The 24897-nt window shown below is 50.6% G+C and overlaps 1 protein-coding gene across 2 annotated transcripts in view; it reads left to right on the forward strand.

Moving 5' to 3' along the window:
* THRB (thyroid hormone receptor beta) overlaps positions 1 to 24897 on the forward strand; it is a 435047-nt gene that overhangs the window by 298952 nt on the left and 111198 nt on the right. For both annotated transcript variants that reach the window (XM_040243299.1, XM_040243300.1), the window contains exon 3: positions 14514 to 14577. In XM_040243299.1, the coding sequence (XP_040099233.1) occupies positions 14556 to 14577 (22 nt within the window). In that variant the 5' untranslated portion in view covers positions 14514 to 14555. The remainder of the gene's footprint in view (positions 1 to 14513; positions 14578 to 24897) is intronic.

The raw sequence follows: 24897 nt of genomic DNA on the forward strand, positions 1-24897 counted from the left end.
CCAAGTGTTTGCCAAACTTTGAGAACCGCTGGTTTAGTTAACAGGCTTTCCTGGTGGCTCAGATGGTAAAGAATCTGCCTGCAATGCAGGAGACCCCGGTTCAATTCCTGGGTTGGGAAGATCCCCTGGAGAAGGGAGAGGCTACCCAGTCCAGTATTCTTGGGCTTCCCTGGTGGCTCAGACCATTAAAAAAAAGAAAAAAAGTCCTCCTGCAATGTAGGGGACCTGAGTTCAATTCCTGGGTTGGGAAGATCCCTGGAGGAGGGCATGGCAACCCACTCCAGTACTCTTGCCTAGAAAATCCCATGGGCGGAGGAGCCTGGTAGGCTGCAGCCCATGGCGTCGCTAAGAGTCAGACAAGACTGAGAGACTTCACTTTTCACTTCTCACTACACGTGTTCTGGGGTGTTTAACAGGCTGCTCATCAGATTCTCCCCTAAGAACTTAGCTTCTAGCCGGTTTCTCGGAGCCCTTCCGCGTTCCTGCCGTTCCCGGTGATGACGTGGCTCATTGCATCTCCCACCTAAGACAAGGCAGGGGCTGTGCTCTGCTGCCATTTCGAGTCTGCATTGCAAGTTCACGGTGTGACAGAGGCTCGGGAGACTCCGTTAGATGATGGTCACATCCTGTTTATTCCCCAAAAGGAGCTTACATCTAGCCAGATTTCATTCTCTGCTCTCTCCTCCACAGCTGACACCAGGCTGATTCACTCAGCAATGTGAAACTGAAAGGGCGAATTGTGTAGTCCTGGGCTCCCAGAGAGCGAGGGCTGAGGAGAGATGGGGAAAACTAGTTGCTCGAAATAATCACTGATTGCAAAGCTGCTACAGCCACAGCCCCCAAACCCTGTACCAGGGCCCCCGGGAGCGCCGCAGCAAACCCAGAGGAACCCAGTGGAGTGTTTGACGTTTGAGGAAGATGCACCCACCACTGTCAGACACCGTGCAAACACTGCTGTTATGATGTTTGGACCTTCTTACTTAATAAGCGGCTTCCCTGGCGGTTCAGCGGCAAAGAACCCGCCTGCTAATGCAGGAGACACAGAAGACGCAGGTTCAGTCCCTGGGTCAGGAAGGTCCCTTGGAGAGGGAAATGGCAACCCACTCCAGTATTCTTGCCTGGGAAAATCCCATGGACGGAGGAGCCTGGCGGGCTACAGTCCGTAGTCTCACAAAGACTCTGACACAACTTGTGGACTGAGCATGCACACACTTATTAAACAGAACATGTATTCCTTTCACCTGGGTCACTGTGAGGCAGCTACTGAAACAGTGTGCCAGCTAAGTGGAGAATTTCCTGTCATAGCACTGCTGATCGTGGGAGGAGGATCTGATCAGAACCACACATATAAGACAGCACATTTAAGGAAATACATGTTCTAAATTTAACTTAGAAGTTGGGGGGCAACTATAGCCTAAATAGGAAAAGAATTGAATTTATGTATATATGTACCTGAATCACTTTGCCGGACACAACATTGTTAATCAACTTGAATCCAACATGAAGTTTAAAAATTCGTGGATTTAAAAAAAGAAAATGGCAACTCCATGAGTCTTTTAGAAGGTTCTTTTTCTTGTTACCTTCCTAGGTAGATCTGTTCACCCCAACTGATTCAATCCTTAACCAAGTTTCCTGAAATTACTGTTATGTGTTATGTTACGTGATGGAGTGGAGTTTGGGGGAGAATGGACATGTGTATACATATGGCTGAGTCTCTCTGCTGCTCACTTGAAATTGTCACCAGCGTTACTAACTGGCTATACCCCAGTACAAAACTAAAAGTTCAAATTAAAAAAAGAAAAAAAGAACATTTCTTCAAGGCTTAAACATAAAAACATAATGGATTAATTCTTTCCCATTTGAACTAATAACTGCTCTGATGCATTCAAATCGCCTTTGAAACCCACTGTTGAAACAAAATCTGGGCTGCGTATGGTATGCACTGTCCTCATTCGAAACCAGTAAGTTTGCTAAAATAGGCAGTGTTAAATTAGAGCCCAGTGAAGAGAAAGACAGGGACTGTACAATGTTTATGAAGCCTGTTTCTGTAGGAACTCGGCAATGCAGACGCCCTTCCTGCCCCACAAGGGGCATCTAGCTAGTAGTAAACCATTATGATATTATTAAGAGAATTTTATTGGCATCTTCAAGGGATTTTAGGAGCAAAGCAGTCCTCATAGTATGGGCTTTGGAAGAATATTCCTTCTACTCCAGGGTTAAAAATCTGCAGGGAGCTCAAGGCAGATTCCAGAGGAAGCAAAACCCGAGTTTCTCCTGGGTACCAGAGGGAAAGCCGTCTTCCGTGGCTTGAAATGGGCAGGGGTTCAACGGTAGAGTAGTTTCTTAGGCAGCTGTCTGGGGCAGGGTACGGAGCTGCCTTAACTCGCCTTCCAACGCTTTAAGAAACCAGTATAACATGATCCGCTTTGGTGTTAACGTTTTTTTAATTAAACTATTTATTTTAATTGGAGGCTACTTACGTTACGATATTGCAGTGCTTTTTGCCATACAGTGTTAACGCTGTATTTCCCCCTCGTGTCTGATGTTTTCCGTGCCTGCATCGTGGGGAGTCCCCTCAGTGCCCGTAAGCACTCGGGCGTCGGGTGGGTCTGCGTGAGACCCTCACCCCCCGGCCTGGTGATGGATGCCTCCCGGGCCCCTCAGCACGCCCGCCCACCGCTGTCTGTGGCTCAGGGATCCCGCCTGCCTCTCCACCAGGTGTCAGCAGAGGCAGCTTGAACCACTTGCTTTGGCCAGTGAGACCTCTGCCGAGGTTGCTTCTGCTGCGGTGTCCGAGGTGCCCTCAGACCAGCCGTCTGCTTCCTCTTAGGAGGGGGACTTCTTAGAGGCACTCAGGGGTGATGGTCCACCTCTCGAGCAGGGGAGCCACGAGTCAGTGTGTTACAAACACAGCAGGCGGCGGGTCGAGCCTCTCGGCGTCGGCCCCATAGCACTGTTCCCGGCCGGTCTCTTCCTGACTTCTGTCGCTGGGTTATGCAGCTTGAAACGGGTCCAAGTGCCACTCAGGGTGGCAGTAAGTTTTCCCCGGGGGCTGGGGCGGTTGTCGGAAAGCCCACTCCGACCCCAGGAACCTCAGCCCTCCCGCTGCTGACCGCGCCTTAAAAGCAGAGGTGACTTTTTCACAGGCTGTGACCTCAGCCCCTCCCACACGAGGATGCAGGAACACCCTCAAAGGGCAGGCACGTCTGTCCTGTTTCATCCGCCCGTTCCCTTTGAGGTGGGTGAGCTTACCCACCTGGGGCTGTGTGGCTCTTGAACACCCCCGTGTCATTCTGTTTTAATGGCAGGTCCCACGCTCCTTCCAACCCATGGTAACTGCTCACAGGGAAAGTGGAAGTGAAGTCGCTCAGTCGTGTCCAACTCTTAGTGACCCCATAGACTGCAGCCCACCAGGCTCCTCTCTCCATGGGATTTTCCAGGCAATAGCGCTGGAGTGGGGTGCCATTTCCTTCTCCAGGGGATCTTCCTGACCCAGGGATCGAACCCGGGTCTCCTGCACTGCAGGCAGACGCTTTCCCGTCTGAGCCGCCAGGGATTCAGTGTTGCTGTCGTTCAGCTGTTCAGTCGTGTCTGACTCTTTGTGACCCCACGGACTGCAGCACGCCAGGCCTCCCTGTCCTTCACCATCTCCCAAAGTTTGCTCAAACTCGTGTCCATCGAGTCTTGGATGCCATCCAACCATCTCATCCTCCGTCGTCCTCTTCTCCTCCCACCTTCAATCTTTCCCAGCATCAGGGTCTTTTCCAACGTGTTGGCTCTTACATCAGGTGGCCAGAGTACTAGAGCTATGATTCAGTGTGGACATAGATTAAAAGGAAGAATAGGAATGAGCCCCGGAATGAGATGGTTGCGGTTGAGTTAAAATCACTTTACCAAGAACTGAAAAATCAGCCACAGCCATTTGCGCTCAGTTTCAACCGCAGAGCCTGGCTGTGTTGTCTGATGCCTGGAGGAGAAACGCTTCCGGTGACTGCCCGAAATCTGAAAAGGGAGCTGTAGGTTTGCCACCGGGAGTGTCCCGATGTCTCTGACGCGGGGCCCTTGGCTCCCACAGCGCCCAGCGGAGGACTTCTCCCAGCCCTCACTCCAAGGGGCGATGCCCTGGGACGAACACCTGGGCCCCATCCCAGGGCAGAGCTGCTAGTATTTGCTGACATTTTAATTAAGTATGGACTTCCCTGGTGGCTCAGACAGTAAAGCGTCTGTCTACAATGTGGGAGACCTGGGTTCCATCTCTGGGTCGGGAAGATCCGCTGGAGAAGGAAATGGCAAACCACTCCAGTACTATTGCCTGGAAAATCCCATGGACAGAGGAGCCTGGTAGGCTACAGTCCATGGGGTCGAAAAGAGTCGGACACGACTGAGTGACTTCACTTTCACTTTAATTAAGTTTCTTACAGTCTCATGTTCCATTTTAATCAACCTAATCCCTAGTCTCACAGTGCTGGCTTTGTAAATATTTTCCTTGTACTGAATTTCGAGGTGGTTTTTTTTGTTTGTTTTTTACTTTAATGTCTCTGTGTGTGCTTAGTCGCTCAGTCGTGTCCGACTCTTTGTGACCCCATGGACTGTAGTCCGCCAGGCTCCTCTGTCCATGGGATTCTCCAGATCAGAATCCTGGAGTGGGTAGCCGTTCTCTTCTCCAGGGGATCTTCCCGAGCCAGAGATCGAACCCAGGTCTCCCACATTGCAGGCGGACTCTTTCCTGTCTGAGCCACCAGGAAGCCCTAGCTGCTGGGTAAGTGTTGGCTAGAAGCATGGACGTGAGGCCGCTCCATACTCGTGGACACAGAACCAGGTAACCACCACGTCTGAGGCAGACAGTCACTATACTCTAGGGAGTTTGTCAGAATCGAGGGAGGTGTCCTACTTTTAACGTTTACCTACCTGTCTGCACCAGGTCCCAGCTGCGGCCGGCAGGATCTCTTTAGCGGTGACCTTCGAACTCTTAGCTGGGGCGTGTGCCGTCTAGTTCCCTGACCAGGGGTGGAAGCTGGGCTCTGGGCATTGGGATTGTGGAGTCTGGACCACCAGGGACGTCCCCTTGCACTGAACTTGTCATACTACACTCCCAAGTAGAAACGGTGGGTCACAGTGTTGTATGGTTTAAATAGCTCTGCTGTCTCTTCTCTGTGAGTGCTTACGTTATGATAGTCATCAGAAATTCAACCATTATGCCTTCACTTCATTGGATCCTAGACTCACTGTTAAAATGCAAAGACCTCAGGGAAGGACTGTTGGGGCTGCATTTGGGACGCTGTAAAGTAAGTAAAGTCGCTCAGTCGTGTCCGACTCTTTGGGACCCCATGGACTGTAGCCTACCAGGCTCCTCCCTCCATGGGATTCTCCAGGGAAGAGTACTGGAGTGGGTTGCCATTTCCTTCTCCAGGGGGTCTTCCCAACCCAGGGGTCGAATCCGCGTCTCCCACATTCCAGACAGACGCTTTAACCTCTGAGCCCCCGGGGAAGCCCCAGGGACGCTGTAAAAGTAGCTACGAGTTCATCTGTGTATCCAACCCTCCTGGATCCCTGTAACGATTTTAAATGAACTTGAAAGAGAAAAAAAATTCACAGAAAGTAAAATTCAATCTGGGAAGAGGAGACAGGAGCAATTCCACCTGCACTTTATGTTGGGGTCTCGGGAGGTGGGCTTTGGTGCTGTTACGTCTTTTCAGCCCACCTCAGGGCACCCCTGAGTGTGAAGTCGGAAGAGTATACTCTTTCCAGTATACTTGCCTGGAGACAGGGCGCCCCTAGAAGCCAGATAATAGCTCCAGTCTCCCACCACAACTGGGGCTGGCCAGGGGATGAACAGGTGTTGATAACAGTGACTGTAATAATGAAGACAGAGACTTCCCTGGCAGTCCAGTGCTTAAGATTCCAAGCTTCCATTGCAGGGGACACGGGCTCAATCCCTGGTCAGGGAACTAAGATCCCACATGTCACACAGAATAAACAGATAAAACAATGAAGACATCCTGCCAATACCGTGGGTCGGTGTCTGACTTTTTAAATTTACAAAACATTTTCAAGTTCCCTGGTCCTCATCATAACCTGAAGGGTTAGTGGACGGTGGTCTCAACTCACAAAGGTGGCTCGGAGAGTCAAGACACCCAGCCAAAATGTGCAACCTGCAACCGGAGACTCAAAGTTATCTGGAATGGCTCTCAGCCCAGGTGTCTGTTCGCCATACTCGGGACTGAGCTTGTTACTACAAATGATTCCCAAACATCAGGGTCAAAGCCTTGACTCGGGGCAAGGGCGAAAATCAGACACACCAGCAGGGAGAGAGTCGTGACCACCCTGCCCTCCAGGCGGGTGCAGCCCTCTCGGAGTCCACAGCCTCCACCCAGCCGTGACTCCAGACCCAGAGACAGGTGGGGGGGGGGGGCAGGCCAGCGTGGGGCTGGGAGGGACACTGGCCCCACAAACCCCCGCGGTGCCCAGCGCCCCACGGACCTAGTCAACACCCCCCTGGCCGTCCACACACACTCTCACGACACACCCTGAGCTGCTGCCTTCCTCACGTCTCCAAGGCCTTCTGCAGGGGAAGCCCGGGGTGTCCCCGTGTCAGTGATGTGAGCGCTGGTCGGGCCAGTACTGAGAACCCCCCCAGGATTCACCATCTCAGCCTGGAGCCTGTGATAGCCCAAGACTCGAGTGTCTGACCTTATAACCAAACCGAGAGAGTTGCCTGTGGACGGGACCGCTGCACGGTCCGCTCTCGGCTTCCTTGGGTGGGCCAGGAAGCACCCGCGGAGGACACAACAGACGAGCATGCCTAACTCACCGTCAGATGCCCTGAGGCCAAGGAGAAGCGAGCTAGGACCGCAAACACCCTCCCCAGAAAAGGTGGGCGTGAGCCGTGAGGGGGGCGCGTGTCTCGTTTATTTTATTGGAGCACAGATGGTGTACAGCTGTGTCAACTGCCGCTGTACAGCAGCATGATTCAGTTATACGTGTGTATACAGTTTTTCGATATTCTTTTCCACCATGGTGATGCGTGTTCCATTTCCATAATGTGCAGACTCTATAAGCAATGACTCACTCGGTCTTCGTGGAAAGACTTCCAGGGGGAGTTTGCACAGTTGTCCCTTCAAGGTTGTGGTTTCGATAAGGACGAAAGGACCCACGAGGGGACACAGGGCGAGCAGTCAAGGCCGGGGCCTCTGACAAGGCGGGGTTCTCTCTGGTCTAACTTGGTGACTTTGGACACCGAGACAGGAGGGTGCCACCAAAGGGGTCGGGCTCCTCGGCACTGAGGCAGAGTTAGCTTCTCAAGTCAGGTCACTCCCCGAAGGACCTCCCACAGCGCCCCGCTCCTCACAGGACCAAGTCTGGCTCCCACAGCAAACCTCCCAAGACCCTAGACCATCTGGCCCCACATTACCTTTGCAGCTTTGCTCTCAGCCACTGCCTGCCCCCGCCCCACCGGGCATCACAGCCTCTGTGCCAGGATGCGATGCCTTCTACTCCCGCCGTTCACAAGCCACACCTGGTCCCCTGCCGGGAAGGTTCCTGGCTTCCTTTTCAAAGCCAACTTCCAAGGTCCCGTCTTGCAGACAGAATCATCACATTCTCCCCCGAGCCTCCAAATGTACCTTTCTCCCTCCTGTTCAGCTCTGCTGCCCCGAAGGTTCAGGGTGGGTCTGCTCCCCAAGGGCAGGCACCATGAGTGGTTCATCTCGAACGATCCAGAACTTGGGTTGGTTTCTGAGGTCATGGATGAGGCAGCCCTGAACCGGGGCCTCGGGTGAGGGGCCTCTTCAGCCTCCAGTCTTGCTTCTCAGAAACCATTCTCCTTTCACCCACAAAGGGATCTGCTGCTGGAAGGCCCTGTCCTCTTTGCCACTCACCAAAATCAGCTCTCAGATCTCCTTTTCATTCTTTGCAAGTAGCTCAGAGGTTAAAGCGTCTGCCTGCAATGCTGGTGACCTGGGTTCGATCCCTGGGTTGGGAAGATTCCCCTGGAGAAGGAAATGGCAACCCACTCCAGTATTCTTGCCTGGAGAATCCCATGGAAGGAGGAGCCTGGTGGGCTACAGTCCACGGGGTCGCAAAGAGTCGGACACGACTGAGCAACTTCACTTTCACTTTCCTTTTCATATCAGCTTGTCTTTTCCATGCGTGACTGCATTTTAACGGGGATCACGGTCTGCAGCTGGAGCGCCGTGTGGCATCTGCTGACGGGTTGTGTGTATGTGTGTCTGCGGAGCCCTCGAAAATAAACGCCGATCTGTCTGCCTGTGTCCTCCATACGTTCCTTGAGTAGACCACACCCCCAAATAGTTGAGATCCACTAAGCTAAAAGAACGAAGCTCTAGAGGAGAATGTTAAGGGGCTCTGTTAAGGAGTTTTAAGGATGGAGTACCCCCTGAGTGTGGAACGCATGTACCGCTTTGTTGCATAATAAGGACGCTGGCTCTCTCCCGAGAGGCTCCTTGTGCCCTGAGAACAGAGGCAGCCCCGGGCAGGCTGCGTGCCCTTCGTGTTTGCTCTGCTTCTGCGTCGTCTTTGCCAGAGTGGGGAGAGTCCCCTTCCACCAGGCCCAGCAGCACCTCTGCCCCCGTCCTCCGCCCATTGACTCACTGAAATTCTGCAACTCCATGGACAGCAGCCCACCAGGCTCCTCCGTCCATGGGATTCTCCAGGCAAGAATACTGGAGTGGGTTGCCATATCCTCCTCCAGGGGATCTTCCCGACCCAGGGATCGAACTCAGGTCTCCTGCATTGCAGGCAGATTCTTTCCTGTCTGAGCTACCAGGAACCCCATGTGGCATAGTCTGGCCGCAGTCCCCAAGCCCACAAGGGAGGCGTGGACCCACAGTCTTCCAAAGTCCCTAAACCTAATTCTTTTTTTGTTAACCTTAAACTTTTTATTTTGTATTGGGGTTTAGCTGATTAACAATGTTGTGATAGTTTCACGGGAGCAGTGAAGAACTCAGCCATACCTACACGTGTATCCATTCTCCCCCAAACTCCCCTCCCAGCCGGGCTGCCACGTGGTGCTGAGCAGAGTTCCCTGTGCTGTGGAGTACAGTGCTGTAGAGGTCCTCACTGGTCATCCATTTCCAGCACGGCCGTGTGTACGACCGTCTCAGAGTCCCTAACTCTGCCTTCACCCTAGCAACCATAAGTTCGTTTTCTAAGGCCACGAGCCTCTTTCCATTTTGTAAGTTCCTTTGTATCTTTTCTTTTTAGATTCCACATAGAAGGGATGTCGTATGTCCATAATAATCCCACTCTCTTTTCTGTTTTGGAGTTCCAGATGGCAACGTTCCATCATGTGTATTTTTAAAATATAAACACATTTCGTGTGTTTGAGAGGCGAAGGCCCACTTTTTCCTTCCCTCCAAGGGGAATGTTCCCCCCCAGGGGCCCCCGGCCTGGGGCAGGGAATGGTGGAACGGGCAGAGGAAGTCCCGGCCCCCAGCCACTCTCGGCACCGCCTCCTGGTACATGCCTCACGTGGCTTGGATTTTCAGCCGCTCTGTGTCAGTGGTGTCCGCCTTCCCGGCCAGCTTGTAAAATGGCCTGTAAATTCCATGAGCGCCCAGGGCCTCTGGGTTGAACGTGTTTGCACCCCCAGTGTTTATCCCTGGATTAAATACTCACGTCACGTTAATCTCCATGTCTTCTCATTTCTACCTCTTAAATGTCATGAGAGTTGCTCCCCTATCAGCACCTTCACCGTCACAAACCAAGTTCCAGCTCCCTTCCTCTCTCCCCCAGACCTTCCACAGCTTCCTGGCTGGCCTGCTTTCACTCAGCAGCCACTGCGAAATTTTAAAAACTCAGATACCTTTGGATCGCTTCCCTGCTTCAACCTGTGTGATTTGAGGGAATTTCCTAGTTTTACACAAGGCTTTTTTCTTGCAGAGTCCTTTGCTGGGCAGAGGCCTCTCATAAAGAAGAGTCTTCAGATACAGGGTCACCTCCACCAAGAAGCCTTCCCAGATTGCCCTCCATAAAAATGACTTCTTCCCTCGGGGCCCAGTCTGCCCTGAAGAAGACACGTCAGGTGAAACCTGTCTGCACATTTCACTGGTGTAGTGCAGTTCTCTCCCTCTGGTAGATTAGAAGCCCCATGTGGACAGGCTTAAGTGCTGTCTTTGGACAAAGCCTGGGGCAACGCCTAGACAGAGTTGGCCCTCCGTTAGCCTTTTGGGCTAACCAGTCAAACAAATGAATGTCTCATGGGAAAGGAATGTTCGGGTTCAGCAGTAGTTCACTAGGGACTAAGCTAAGGGCACACTCAGTTGGTGCTGAAAGGCTGTCAAGGGACCCTCAGCTCCAAGGGGCAGCTTGCAGACCCTCGCTGGGTCTCGCTGGAGGCCCCTATTCCCGGGAGCAACGGGCCTCTTGTAACGGTGTTCTCCAGGGCAGCGGTGGTCAGTTCTGCTCACATTGCCCCGACCTCCTCCCCATGCCCAGTCACCTGCCCAAGGAGAAGCCCCGAGCTTTTTCCACTTTCCCACAAGTGAAACACTTGGCTTCCTTCCTCTTCAAGCTCTTTGAATTTGTTTTCCTCCTTGGACGCCATGACCCCCGGGATGGCTCCAGAGGGGAGGTTCTGTGCGTCCCCCTCTGCACAGGGCGCGGGCTGAGACCCTCCCCGTGCCTGGATCCACCCCAGAGCAGCCCTGGGGCACCTACCTGCTCAGAGCATTTAGCCACCGTCTAACGCTCGAGAGCTCGTTGCAGGAAAACAGCACCAAATAATGTGAAACGCTAGAGTGCTGTAGGAATAGGAACAGAAATATACTGTTAATGCTACAGGAGTATTTAACAGTTTGGTGCAGTAATAAAGTGCTGTAGTAACAGGAATGGAGTATACTGCTAATACTCTAGTCGTGGTGCCAGTACAGTGTAGCGTAGTGTAATTATACTGAAGTGCAACAGTGATAACAGGAATATGTTACTTTTTATTGAAGCATAAATGAGGTACAGTGTTGTGTTAGTATCAGGCATATAGCAAAGTACAGGAACGTATTCGTGCTGGGAAAATGGAAGCAGTACACCACAGTGCTTCCCTGGTGGCTCAGATGATAAAGAATCTGCCTGCAGCGCAGGAGACCTGGGTTCAGTCCCTGGCTCGGGAAGATCCCCTGGAGAAGGGAATGGCAGCCCACTCCATATTCCTGCCTTGAGAATCCCATGGGCAGAGGAGCCTGACGGGCTACAGACCATGGGGTCGCAGAGGCGGACACGAGTGAGCGACTAAGCTCGGCACGGCACGCACATAGCCTGTGTAGCAATGCCGCAGTGCTCCCGTACCTGGAACAGGGTCATTATTTTTTACTGGCGTCTAGTGGATTTACAGTGTTACGTTAGTTTCAGGCGCACAGCAAGGAGCAGGAACGTGCTATTAGCGCTACAGTAGACGGAGAGCAGTACTAAATGGCAAAATCAGGACTAAATGTCATGGCGGTAACAATATATTTTAAGCCTTCATAAGATGTTTTTCCTCTTCCGGGCTACTTTTCTGCTTCACGCACAAGAACTTTCTACAGTTCCTATGCTGTTCTGTTGAAATTTTTAAAAGAGAGCTATTTTCAAAGTGTTGGTATAGCAAGAATATAACTGGGATTTTGTAGCATCACCTTCGAGATGCTTGAAAGGACACAGAACTCTTCTGACACATTTGCATTAACGCTGTGTTTTGATATGGGTGTTATCAGTCGGGATCCCCTTGGTGGCACAGGGCAGAGATCTACCTGGACCCAGCCTGGGTGATGTCTGTGTTGCTCAGGAGGGTTGGGGGGTGGGGGACACAGCTGGGCCTCCAGGAGACGTGCAGGCAGGGGTTCGAGACCAGAGGGCTTTCTCGTCCCTGCGGTTTTCGGTGAATGTCAAGCCCGTCCTCTCTCTCACGTTCAGGCTTTTGCCTTGTGGCCAAGAGACATGGCCTCAGGCAGTCTGAGAGTTTTAGCTTCTGATAAATTCTGCCACCGCAGGGACTTTCCTGGTGGTCCAGGGGTTAAGAACCTGCCTGCCCTTGCAGAGGACAGGAGTCCAATCCCTGTTCCGGGAAAATCCCCCATGCCACGCGACAACTCAGCCAGCGAGCTGACACCATGGAGCTGGCCCGCCCAGAGCCTGCTCTCCACGAGAGAAGACCCTGGAACGAGGAGCCCACCCTCCACAACCAGAGAGTGGCCCCCGCCAGCTGCAGCTAGAGAAAGCCCACCCAGCAACAAAGACCCAGCACGGCTGAAAACAAATAGTATTTTAAAACTTCTGCCACCAAAGACGGAGAAGGCAATGGCACCCCACTCCAGTCCTCTTGCCTGGAAAATCCCATGGATGGAGGAGCCTGGTGGGCTGTAGTCCATGGGGTCGCTAAGAGTCAGGCACGACTGAGTGACTTCACTTTCACTATTCACTTTCCTGCATTGGAGAAGGAAATGGCAACCCACTCCAGTATTCTCGCCTGGAGGATCCCAGGGACAGAGGAGCTTAGTGGGCTGCTGTCTATGAGGTCGCACAGAGTCGGACACGACTGAAGCGACTTAGCAGCAGCAGCAGCAGCAGCCACCAAAGATGGAATACACAACGTTCCCCCTTCCTCTCTCTTTCTCTTCCTGTCTGCAAACATCCCCCAGAAGCTAGGTGGAGCAGAGGCAAGTTCTTCATCCTCCCCCGGAACATTCTGGAGCCACATCCAGTTAGGATGTGGCTGTGTCTGCAGGGTGGGAGGGGGCTAAGGGTGGCTCCGTCTCTAAGAACAAGAGGTCTGGACAGTCACTTCTAGAGGTGTGATCTGAGCTCAGGGGCTCTCAGAACCCAGCACAGCTGGTAGTTGAAGGAGATAGCATGGGTTTGTGGCTGGCGACCTCTGAAGTGTCAATCAGCAGCAAGAACGCGTTTCCCTAGTAGTTAATCCTCACTCTTGTACCAGACGCCAGTTCAGGGATCTCATCCCATGCCGTATCAACTGTCATTCATTTAATTTTATTCACTTGTTCAGCGTGCGTTTCCTGAGTGTCTGTTTTGTATCTTACACTCTGCACATGTCAAATATGAAAATGACAGAGACGTAGTACCTGCCACAAAGAGCTTACAGTCTCCTGGGAAAGGCAGCCTCGCAAACGCTTGATGACCGAGCTGTGACCATCGGGCGTGAATTCAGGGCCGCGGGATTAGACGTGGAGACATCGAGGGAACGCGTGCATGAGCGCTGTCCTGTCCGACCCTGTGCGACCCCACGGGCTGCAGCCCGCCAGGCCTCTCTGTCCATGGGATTCTCCAGGCAAGAATACCAGAGTGGGCTGCCATTTCCTCCTCCAGGGGATCTTCCCAACCCAGGGATCGAACCCACATAACTCATGTCTTCAGCCCTGGCAGGTGGGTTCTTTACCGCCAGCACGGCCTGGGAAGCCCCAGAGGAGGAGTGGGGGAATATAAACCCAGGTTGCAGGCGCAGGCCCCATGCTCTTCTTCTCAGGATATTCCCTCCCTCCTCCAATGACTCGTGTTTACCCGGCACTTTCACTCATATCCTGTTTACACTTCAGAAACACCAACCTTGTGACGCACGTAGGTCAGGTGTTCCTCTCATTTTGCGCGTGAAGAAATCATGATCGCACAGCGAGCTCCTGACAGCCGGCCCTTAAACCCTCGCCCTGGGCTTCCACACAATACCTGAGCCACCCTCCACCGCTGGATATGGCAGCCCTTCTAGAAAAAGAGCTCTCATCCTGCTCTGTCCCCGGCAGCACGCAGCAGGGCTCCGGCCCATGCCCAGCAGCAGCCGGGGTCTTCATCTGTGAGTCCCTCAGCGCTCCGCTCTGCCAGTGCCTCTGGTCCCTGATCCTCCGTGCCTCCGGCCCGCACTTACGTGAGCCCACCTCCGCCTGCTGCCTTCGGACCTCACGGATCCGGGGGCAAGAAGGGGCCTCTGCACTGACCGAGGAAAAGGCATGCCTCGGATGAGGACATGGATCCCGTTCTCTAGAGCAGGCTGGCTGAGCCTGCAGAGTGCACGCGAATCACCTGTGGGTCTCGTCCGAATGCAGATTTCACGGAGTGGGTTTGACGTAGAACCCAAATTTTCTATTTCTCGAAAACTCCCAGCGATGCTAAAACGTCCACAGGTCACACCTGGAGACGCAAGGATCTGGGTTGAAGATGCTAACACATCTGAGCCACTCTTGGGAAAAACAGCAAGTCCACTCAACTGGTGCTTTCTTAAAAGCTTGAGATGGAAAATAGGCATGTGAGCTTGAATGAAATATTTTTACTATAAAGATTTGTTTATAGAAGGAACCCTGAGATGAAAGTTGAAAGGTCTTGTAAACTTACCTGTATGACACAGCCCACCCCTGCTTCACTTCCCTCCATCCTGAGTTGAAAGTAACAAATCACCTCAAGCTGATTAATGCTCTTGTTTGGAATCAAGCTGATTAATGTCCATGCTATTGTTTGGAAAGAAGCCTTATGGAAAACCCAGGTTCTAACCCGTGCTGTTTTTCTTGTCTTTTTCTCTATAGGAGATGTCAGTGAAAAAGGGGGCGCAGAATGATTACTAACCCATGACTCCCAACAGTATGACAGGTACCTCTTCTCTTTTCTTTTCTTTGTGTGCTTCCATTTTTGTTCCACCCAAAGAGATATATAGGCTTCCTGAAAGGCCAGCCTAAGTCTTAGCAATAATTATGTCCAAGTCAATGAATGTTATTAAATGCAAATATATCCATACTTGCCGGGGTCCAGCCCCGGTGGATCCAGGGTGATTCGAAGGGGAGACGGAGTAGGTGAGGAAAAAACTTATTTATTTAGAAATATAAAAAGAAATTAGGAAGAAATAGTGTAGTAGGAAAATTTAGTGGAGAAAAGATGCTGAATAACTTGGTTTACGTGGGAAGCCAATAAAGTTCCAGACAAGGAGCTTGCACCGTCTACGTTAGGCTGCTGGCGTCCTCTCAAATAGCGGGGGTTGCCCCGCCTTGGGCTCCCTCTCTCGTGGATCTTAGAAGCTGGGGCAAGTAAGTAGAGATGGTGAGCCTCCGTGCCCCAGATGGGAATTCAGCCAGAAAAGGAGTAAAGAGGAAACACGGGGGAAACCAGTCCAGTGACTGGCCCCCACTCTATTGTCCGGAAAGGCCTTATATACCTTTTGATTTTACATAGAGATCAATGGATAATACAAAATAATGCAGCGTCAGCAGCCCTGACTCTTATCGAGACCAGGCTTTCTCTCTGCATGCTTAGTTGTATACACAAGTCTTAGGTGATTTACATCATCTTCCGGCCAAAGGGCCAATTAACATTTTACAGCCCTTTTCTGGTAAGGGTTTGTCAACCAGAAGACTTATTTGTGTTGTTCTTCTTAAAGTCTGGTGCCACTCTCAGAAAGCACTAAATAAAGTTACATTCTCATATAGCAAAGATATAGCATTTTATAACAAGTAAAAGGAGTACAGTGATTTATAACAAAAGAAAAGTAATTAACTCAAAAGTCTAGTGTTGCTAACATCAAAACTACTATATTCCTATTTCTGCATCCCGATTACATTGATTAATACCCTCCCAGGTGCCTAAAAGATAAAGAATATGGAGGCCTGGCAGCAATCATTGAGTCAACAGTGAAATCAGTCACCAATATGATTTTTAGCTCTTTAAAAAAGGCTCTGTATCTTTAAGATGTTTTAAGCTTTGTGCCTCTCGCAATTGGGGGGCTGTAAACAATTCACAAGTTGTAAAGTCTGGGCAGATAAGTTAGAAAGCCATCAAAGGGGTTAAGCCGAGACATTCTTTTTATATGCAGGAGACTGTTAACTGAAGCCCTAAGTTAACTCTTTCCAGAGAAAAGGTGGTAATGTCAGAAGAGTATAGTATAGCAGAGAGTAAACGGACAGATTTTGGTTTTGGGGTAGATGCTCAGACAGAGGACCCCTCGACCCCTGACTCGCCTTGCCCATCAGGCCTCTCCACATGACCTTGTCATGGATGGGATCTCCCGTGCTGGCTCCCGGCACATACTCTAGTTTCTTTTGAGATTGTATAAATCTTTCACCTTTTACTGAAGATTTCCATGAAGCCGGGGAGGGGGGGGCGGCGGGAAGAAAAACACCCAAATATATCCCGTGACTACGTCCCAACAAACGTACTTCTGGGTTTCTCAGAAGCTATGATTTGCAGCATCACCAGAAACATGATGAGAGGAAGTGATAATTCCCAGCGAACGCCTCGTTTTCCTCCTTCTCAGGGCTACCCTCTCACACCCAATATGTTTCCTTTCACATCATATAAGAAGTGGCTCTATGTACTCAGTGACCGGTGAGTTCAGCCTCCTCCTAAATGGAAGACCCAGCAGCAGAATCAGGATGGAATATGTTCAGAGCACGCAAGGCAAAGTGAGCCAGAAACTCTTAGCAAGGGGCAGAGGAGAGAAAGAATGCCTCCCCACCCCTAGGAACAGCAGGTCGCAATAACACGGAGCCTCTGTGCAACGCACAGAGCTGAGATTGCAAGCTCAGAGGCCCCAGCGGCCAGGCAGGAAACACCCAGGCCTGAAACAGCTGGGTGTCGGGAAAAGCAAATGCCCAGGACAGGAGAGCCAGGTTCTCTCCGAAGAGAAAACGCTCCTCCACCCCAGACCATCACTGACAGCAGGGAGGGAGCCCAGTGTGTCCAGAGATTTCAAATTTTCAAGGGAAGCTGAAAATCCAGATTTAGACTGAAATATCCCCGTTTCTAAATATAAGCGGTTAACATATATAAAAACAAATCAAGGATCCATGGGCCAGTCAAAATATATCTGCTGACTGGACTCGGCCATTGGCTCAGTTTATAACACACCTTCCAGCCCAGCCCCAACCCTGGGACGGTCACTTGGTTACCATGGCAGCAGGGCAGGTCCCTACAGACCTCACTCCTCTGCAAGCTTACACGCTCACTAATGCCCATAGCGTACATCTCCAACATCATTCCACGCCTCTCTGCCCATCCACGCTCGAGTTCCTGGAGCAGCAAAAAGAGCACCCGGGCACGCCAGAGCGATTCACACCTGTAGGAAATGAGTGCCTGGGAACCCATCTCATCTTCCCAGCTTAGTTCTTAGCAACAGGGACCAAAACACACCCAGCCCCATTTGTATGCCACTGGCAACTCTACCACCATAGCATGAAAAGCCATGGGCGGTATGTAAATAGGCTTGGCTGTGTCTCAATAAAACTTTATTTACAAAACAGGCAGCAGGCCAGCGTTGGCCTGAGGACCATCATTTGCTGACTCCTGGTCTAGAAGTCAGGATAGTCTTTTATTGAGCAGAATCCCCAGGCCGAGCCAGCTCATCTCCAGGACTGAGCTGGGAATCCGGGCTCAGCGTAAGATGGTTCTAGATTAAGCCAGCTTTCAGCCAATCTGTGGATGCGGGATGCCGTCCCCGCAGGCTGGGCTAGAACCTGTTACCTCCCTGTGGAGGAGGAAGTTTTTGCTTCCCAGCATTTGCTTCAAGGCACAGAAACTAATGGCAGTTCTATTTTCAAAAGAAATCAATCCACACACACATATGCTCAGTCTACGCTAATAGGCTCAGCAGAGAAAATCATTGCTTTAGACACCCCGTTTGTGGATGAAATAAAAGTGTCCTTCTTCCTCTATCTTCCTCTATCTCGAGCTGTGTGTTTATTTTAAGAAATCTAAAAGGAGACCATAATAAACCTGTAAGTCATCAGAACTGAGTGCTGGCTTTAGAAGCATAACGTAAAGGGCAAATATGCATATTTTCTGTCTGAAACAAGTAATGGGTAATATTGCTGTTATGCAATACAGGAAATCAATTAACCTTTATGAAAAGAAAACCAATTTTTAAATTGGACAAGAGTAAGAACATTGAATCTGGTTTGCCAAAACAGCAGACAATGGAAACAAGAAAAGCATTCGGCCATAGCACTTATGAAATTTCCGTATTTTGCATTTACCCAAAAGAAGAATGGTTTATTTTCTGGAGCTACTTAATATCAGCTGCAGAGGAGTCATGTCTTGCTGCACTGTTCTCATTACTCTGCCTTAACCTACTTAATATTAGGACCATATGAAATCTCCCAAAATACAGATTCTTAGAGGGGAGGAAGGAAGTGCCCTGATACCATATTTTATTGCCACGGTTCCCAACCTTTTGGCATCAGGGACTGGTTTCATGCAAGACAGTTTTTCCACAGGCCAGGGCGGGAGAAGGATGGTTTCAGGATGGTTCGAGCACAGCAGCGCTCATGCTTTTATGATCCTGTGTATGCTGCGTGCTAAGTCACTTCTGTCGTGTCCAAATCTGCAACCCCGCAGACTGTGGCCCGCCAGGCTCCTTGCCCACGGGATTCTCCAGGCTAGAATACTGGAGTGGGTTGCCACGCCCTCCTCCAGGGGATCTTCCCGACCCAAGGATCAAACCCACATCTCTTAACATCCCCCGCACTGGCAGGTGGGTTCTTTCCACTCGGGCCACCTGGGATAGGAGATCATATATGATCCTGCGTCGGATCGTGCTGAGCTGACAGGAGGCAGACCTCAGGCGGTAACACAAGCAACGGGGGCAGCTGTGAATACCGACAAAGCTCTGCTCTCGGCCCTGCTCGCCTCCTGGTGCCTAACAGGCCATGAACCAGCACCAGCCTGTGGCCCTGGGGGTTGGGACCCCCGTTTTACTGGTCTAGTATTAAGCACAGCTTCCTGGGCAATCTGAGGGGACTCTGCTCACGTTTATGTCATTGTAATGAGCTCCACTTTGCATAAAGTCATGATTTGCACCACGGGAGAGTTGGTTCTAAGATATGAATGTCTGTAATTTTAAATAGCCAAGTGAGAGGCTTTGAGCCTTGATGAGAAGGGAGCTAAGGACTGGGGCTCCTGGAAGCGTACCTGCAGAGGCAGAAACGGGGCTGCTCCGGGTGCTCCGAGCTGGTTCAGGGAGTCAGGGCGGGACAAGAGGCCAGCCCGCGACGGAGCTGCCCCGTGAATCACAGGCCTCCCAGCGGAGGGACCCATGCCTCTTCTGTGTGGCCCGCTTGTGCGTCCAGCTGACCCGCAGCGACCTTGACCCTCTGCTTTCTCTCGCTCGAGGAATCCTATTCCGTGTGTCCTGGGGTGAGATGGGAGGAGGAGGGCGGGATGGGACAGACCAGAGCCCCCAGGCATGGGCCCAGGGTGTTCACCGTGAGATCCTCAGAGCGTTTCCATGCTTGTGTTTGTGTGTGTTTGCTTTTTCAAAGAGAACAAGCATATTTGTTGGTGGTGGTAGGAGGGCGTGAAGGGGAGGGTTCCCCGGCATCTTGTGTAAGTGGGAGGCTGTGGGCAACGGAAGAGGCAGTAGGTGGGGGCACAAGCCCCGTTCTGCACTACAGAGAAGACTCTGATCTGATACCTTACATTGCAGCCCCTTGTCCTCACTCATCGAATAGGCTGAAAACTCACATTTCTTACTGCTCCCGAGGTTGAGTGCTTTTGCATGTCCTTTGGCCACTTGTGTGTCTTCATCCATGACTTGCTGGCCCGTATGCATTGTCCGGTTGCCCACTGCGGATTTTGTATTCTCATTACTTGAACAAGCATTTATTATATTCAAGATAAGAACCAAGCAAGTCACCTAATCTCCCTAGAGCTTGAATTCCTTATCAATTAAATGAGAAAGTGAGACTAGTTCTAATTCTGCCTCCACTCTTAAGATTAGGTTGCACTTAGATTTGAACATCTATAAATCACATTGTCATAAAGTCAGGCATGACTACATTGATGGTTGAGTGTAGAGAAAAAAGGTGCCCTGGAGAAAGGTATTTTGTGTTTTGTAATGGATAGGTTTTTATGAGTCAAACAATACATCTAAGTTGGGAAAGGTCAGTGTTTTATCGTGAAAGAAAGTGAAGTGCTAGTCACTCAGTCATGTCCAACTCTTTGTGACCCCATGGACTGTAGCCCTCCAGGCTCCTCTGTCTATGGAATTCTCCAGGCAAGAATACTGGGGTGGGTTGCCATTCCCTTCTCCAGGGGATCTTTCTGACCCAGGGATCGAACCTGGGTCTCCTGCATGGCAGGCAGACTCTCTAGTGTCTAAGCCACTAGGGTTTTATTGTGAAGCCCATGTCAATCGCCAAGGGGGCCGTCTTGGTGTAGCCTCTCCCTGATGACCACTCCATCCCTTCAGAGATGGAAGCACAGCTGAGCTCCTGTCCTGTGCCCTCTGTGACCTCTGTAGATAACCCCCTCACAGGGTCAGAGGTTGTTCATAGCCAGATAAGGATGCCACTCAGAGAGAGCAAGTGCTAACAGCTTGCATGTTGTTAGCATTTCCCATCCATATAAATGCTCTTCTAAAATAAGATTTTGTTCACAGCTACTTAGTGACCCATCAAACAGTGATACAGACCCTGCATGTCTGGCTTTTAATATTATTATAAATAATGTTATAATGAACCACAGTATAAATAATTTGACATCTCTCATTATTTTCACAGGATAGATTTGCCTAAGTAAAAAAAAAAGGGGGGGGGGAATTCTGGGTCAAAGGAAATGAACATTAAAAACCTTTTCTATTGACAAATTGTAGCCAGGTTACTGGACCAAACAGCAGTGCAATGTCCATTTAATCATATACCCTCTAACTTTGGAGATTTTCAGTAGTTTACTTTTGAGAAAGGCAATTAATTAGGCAAAGTTTTATCATAGTTTGTATCAAAGTTTTTCAAAACTTTACATGTTTGTTACAAATAATAGATTTGACTACACAGACACACGCACACAGTTGGCCACTTAAATGTCTTCTTTTGTAACTTACCTGTACAGTGAACTTTTCTATTGTACTATTAGTCTTTTTCTTATAATTTAATATTAAGGATTTAATTTATCATGTCATAAATGTTACAAAACTTTTTCCCATTTCAGTATCCACCTCTCCTTTTTGTTTATGGCAATATTTGACCTTTTAAAAATGTGTCTTCTTTTGAAGTAATTTCATACTAACAGAAAGTTTGTGAGATGAGTTCAGAGAATACCCAAAGTCCTCAAATGTTAACCTTTTACCAAGTTTGCTTAATTCTTTTCTCTCTCCTTCTTGATGTGTGTAATTCCTATTTTGTACCTTTTACAGGTGAGCTGTGAACACGATGCTATGACATTCCTGACAAACAGAAGTTTCCAGTTTAGACACAGGGAGCTCTAAAGAGGTGTCATTTTAGGACTTCCGTCTATGTTCTCCAGCTAAGAAATCTCTTCTGGTGAATTCTGCAGGGCAGGACTCAGTGGGTCCTTGGGATGTGTTAGTACTTCTATGCCAACACACAGTTCTTTCCATTCAGACACAGGCATCATTGGTTAAGGGGGAAGGTTGTCTCAACAGGCACCCTTTATGCACCAACCACACCCCCACAGTACCCTGGCCCTAGCCTCAGAGGGCAGGGCGGGGAAACCCGGCAGTGCTGGCCGTCCGTCTGTCCCTCCTGCCAAAGTCAGGACGGCCATGCACAGGTCTGCGCACTGGTGTCCCAGCAAGGGCCGTACACAGAGGCCAGACGTGGCTTCGCTTCCTCCCCCACGTTGCTCCGTGAACCAGGAGTTTGAATTGTTGGGTTATGCACTCCTGGCGTAATTACTCGGAAGGGGCATCTGAAGCCTTAGTGTACTTTCTTCTGAATTCCTGTTTCCCCAGTCGTGGCCAAAAATAAAACGTGGCCTCGGATTTCAGAGAGCCAGCTACACACTCTGCAGTGTGGCCACAGATAGCTTTGGAGAAAGAAAAATACCAGTTTGCCGAGATAGCTAGCTCTGCTGTCGGTGCGCTCAGTCATGTCTGACTCTTTGCGACCCCACGGACTGCAGCCCCCCAGTCTCCTCTGTCCACGGGGTTCTCCAGGCAAGAATATTGGAGTGGGTTGCTGTTTCCTCCTCCAGGGGATCTTCCTGACCCAGGAATTGAACCCATGTCTCTTATGTCTCCTGGTGCCAATCACAAATGGAAACCTGGCTTTTCTTTCTTGGGTATTTCGCCCAGGAAGCAATGGGGCCTCTTTGCCCCCTCCCCAGCATGGTGCTGATTGTTGCTGCTGTTGTTGTTCAGCCCCTAAGCCCTGTCTGACACGTCGCCACCCCATGGACTGTAGCATGCCACGTTCCATGGGGTTCTCCAGGCAAGAATACGGGAGCGGGTTGCTATTTCTCTCTCCAGGGCACCTTTCCTACCCAGGGATCGAACGTGGGTCTGTTGCATTAGCAGGTGGATTCTTTACCACTGATCACCAAGGAAGCATGGGGCCCCTCCTCGAAGCAACCAAAATCTCACCACAAGTCAGCAAGAAAGGAAACGCCAGGCTTCCCCAAAACGTTGAGGGCAAGGAGGAGGCTGCAGCAGACGAATCACACGGAGACCTTCTAAATTAAAACCCTCCCCATCCATCTCTTCTCTTCGCTCCTCAGGGAGCTGCGGAAGCCCCAGGGAAGTGGGGGGCTGCAGACCCCGCCCCAAGCCAGGAGCCACGCCCCCACACTGGGAGCCCCGCCCCTTCAAGCCGGGAGCCCCGCCCCCACACCGCCCCATCTCCTCCTGCCCACTCCCTTCGGAGAGGGTGGCCCCTCGCACCGCCTCTCCCGTGTCCATCCCCCTCTGAGACCCCGCTCAGCAAAACAAAGCTTCCTGTCTAAGCAGCTCAGCTGAGAAACAACGGAACGGAAAACCGTAACTGCACACGCGCGCGCGCACACACACACACACACACACATGGGGTCCATCCTTGCTTGGGGAAGTCCTGCATGCCCTGCAGCAAAAAAAAAAACAAACCCTCCACACCCAGAAAGAGAATTTCTGTGCGGCTCACACATTCTTTTCTTTAACACGATAGCAAATACTTCTTTTTCTCAGAGACTAGGAGGCACAGTGACACTTTCTACAATAGGAATGGATACAGGGTAGATGCATGTATCTATCCTCTGGAGGAGGGCATGGCAGCCCACTCCAGCACCCTTGCCTGGAAAATCCCATGGACGGAGAAGCCTGGTGGGCTGCAGTCCATAGGTTAAATAAGGGTCGGCACGACTGAGCGACTTCACTTTCACTTTTCACTTTCATGCATTGGAGAAGGCAATAGTAACCCACTCCAGTATTCTTGCCTGGAGAATCCCAGGGACAGAGGAGCCTGGTGGGCTGCCGTCTATAGGGTCGCAGAGTCGAACAGGACTGAGGCGACTTAGCAGCAGCAGCAGCAGACCCCCACACCTGGGCCTCTCTCCCGACCCCACCCCCCTGTCGCCAGCATCACCATCTCCCCTCAGCATCTGCCATCCTGACAAACTCATCTCTGCTCCCTCAAGCCCCCCGTAACCAGGAACTGCCCACAGCTCTCGACTCAGCTTCTGCTGATGGTCACAAACATCAGCCCTAACCTGACAGAGTCAGGATGGATCTTCCTGCCTGTTCTCCCAAAGTCCTTCAAAGGACTGAAAGTCGTTTTTTCCCAGCAGTAATTTAGCCCCTAATGAACATATGGTGGATTTTTGTTTGAGATGAGCCGAGTCACTCTTCTGGGCCACCCCCAGCGACAGTCCCAGGCTCGTGCTTTATCCCTCTCGGCTTTTAGGTCGTGGCCATCTTGGCATTCTCACTCTGGAATTTTCTGTGCTGTAGAAGGGAAACTCGTGCAGACGTCCAGCTCTCCAGCCTGTGGGATGCAGGCGCATCTGTCACAGTGCAGATGCAGAGCTGAGAGTCATCCCTCCAGCCCTCACACTTCATACATCAGCAGGCAAGGGCGAGCACGGTGAGGTCACCTGCTCAAGGTCACTACGGCAGACACTTGAGTGTTTGGACACTCTGCTCCCAAATCGTGGTAAACTGTGGGTTAAATGACTTTAGTTATCAAATCTCGTTTTACTTTTTTTTTTTCTTTTCAATTTATTTCCATTACATTTCTATCACCATTGCCTTCTTTCTTTCTTTCTTTTTACTTTTTGCCTGTGCCATGCCACATGTGGAATCTCAATTCCCTGACCAGGGATAGAACCTGAGCACTCGTCAGTGCAAGCACAGAGTCTTTAAAAAACATATTATTTATTTTAATTGGAGGCTACTTACTTTACAATATTGTACTGGTTTTGGCCATACATTGACATGAATCGGCCGTGGGTGTACATGTGTCCCCCCCGTCCTGCACCCACCCCTGCCTCCCTCCCCACCCCATCCCTCTGGGTGGTCCCAGGGCCCTGCTTCATGCACTGAACTTGGACTGTCATCTGTTTAACATGTGGTAATATACATGTTTCAATGCTGTTCTCTCAAACCATCCCACCCTCGCCTTCTCCCACAGGGTCCAAAAGTCTGTTCTTTACATCTCTGTCTCTTCTGTTGTCTTGCATATCGGGTGGTCATTACCATCTTTCTAAATTCCATATATATGTGTTAATATACTGTACTAGTGGTTTTCTTTCTGACTTCATGGTGTATAATAGGCTCCAGTTTGATCCAACTCATTCAGTTCAGTTCAGTCGCTCAGTTGTCTCCCACTCTTTGCGACCCCATGAACCGCAGCATACCAGGCCTCCCTGTCCATCACCAACTCCTGGAGTCCACCCAAACCCATGTGCATTGAGTTGGTGATGCCATCCTACCATCTCATCCTCTGTCGTCCCCTTCTCCTCCTGCCCTCACTCTTTCCCAGCATCAGGGTCTTTTCAGATGAGTCAGCTCTACGCATGTGGTGGCCAAAGTATTGGAGTTTCAGCTTCAACATCAGTCCTTCCAATGAACACCCAGCACTGATCTCCTTTAGGATGGACTGGTTGGATCTCCTTGCAGTCCAAGGGACTCTCAAGAGTCTTCTCCAACACCACAGTTCAAAAGCATCAATTCTTCGGTGCTCAGCTTTCTTTTTAGTCCAACTCTCACATCCATACATG

The sequence above is a fragment of the Oryx dammah genome, unplaced genomic scaffold, assembly GCF_014754425.2.
Source record: "Oryx dammah isolate SB20612 unplaced genomic scaffold, SCBI_Odam_1.1 HiC_scaffold_7, whole genome shotgun sequence".
NCBI lineage: Eukaryota > Metazoa > Chordata > Mammalia > Artiodactyla > Bovidae > Oryx > Oryx dammah.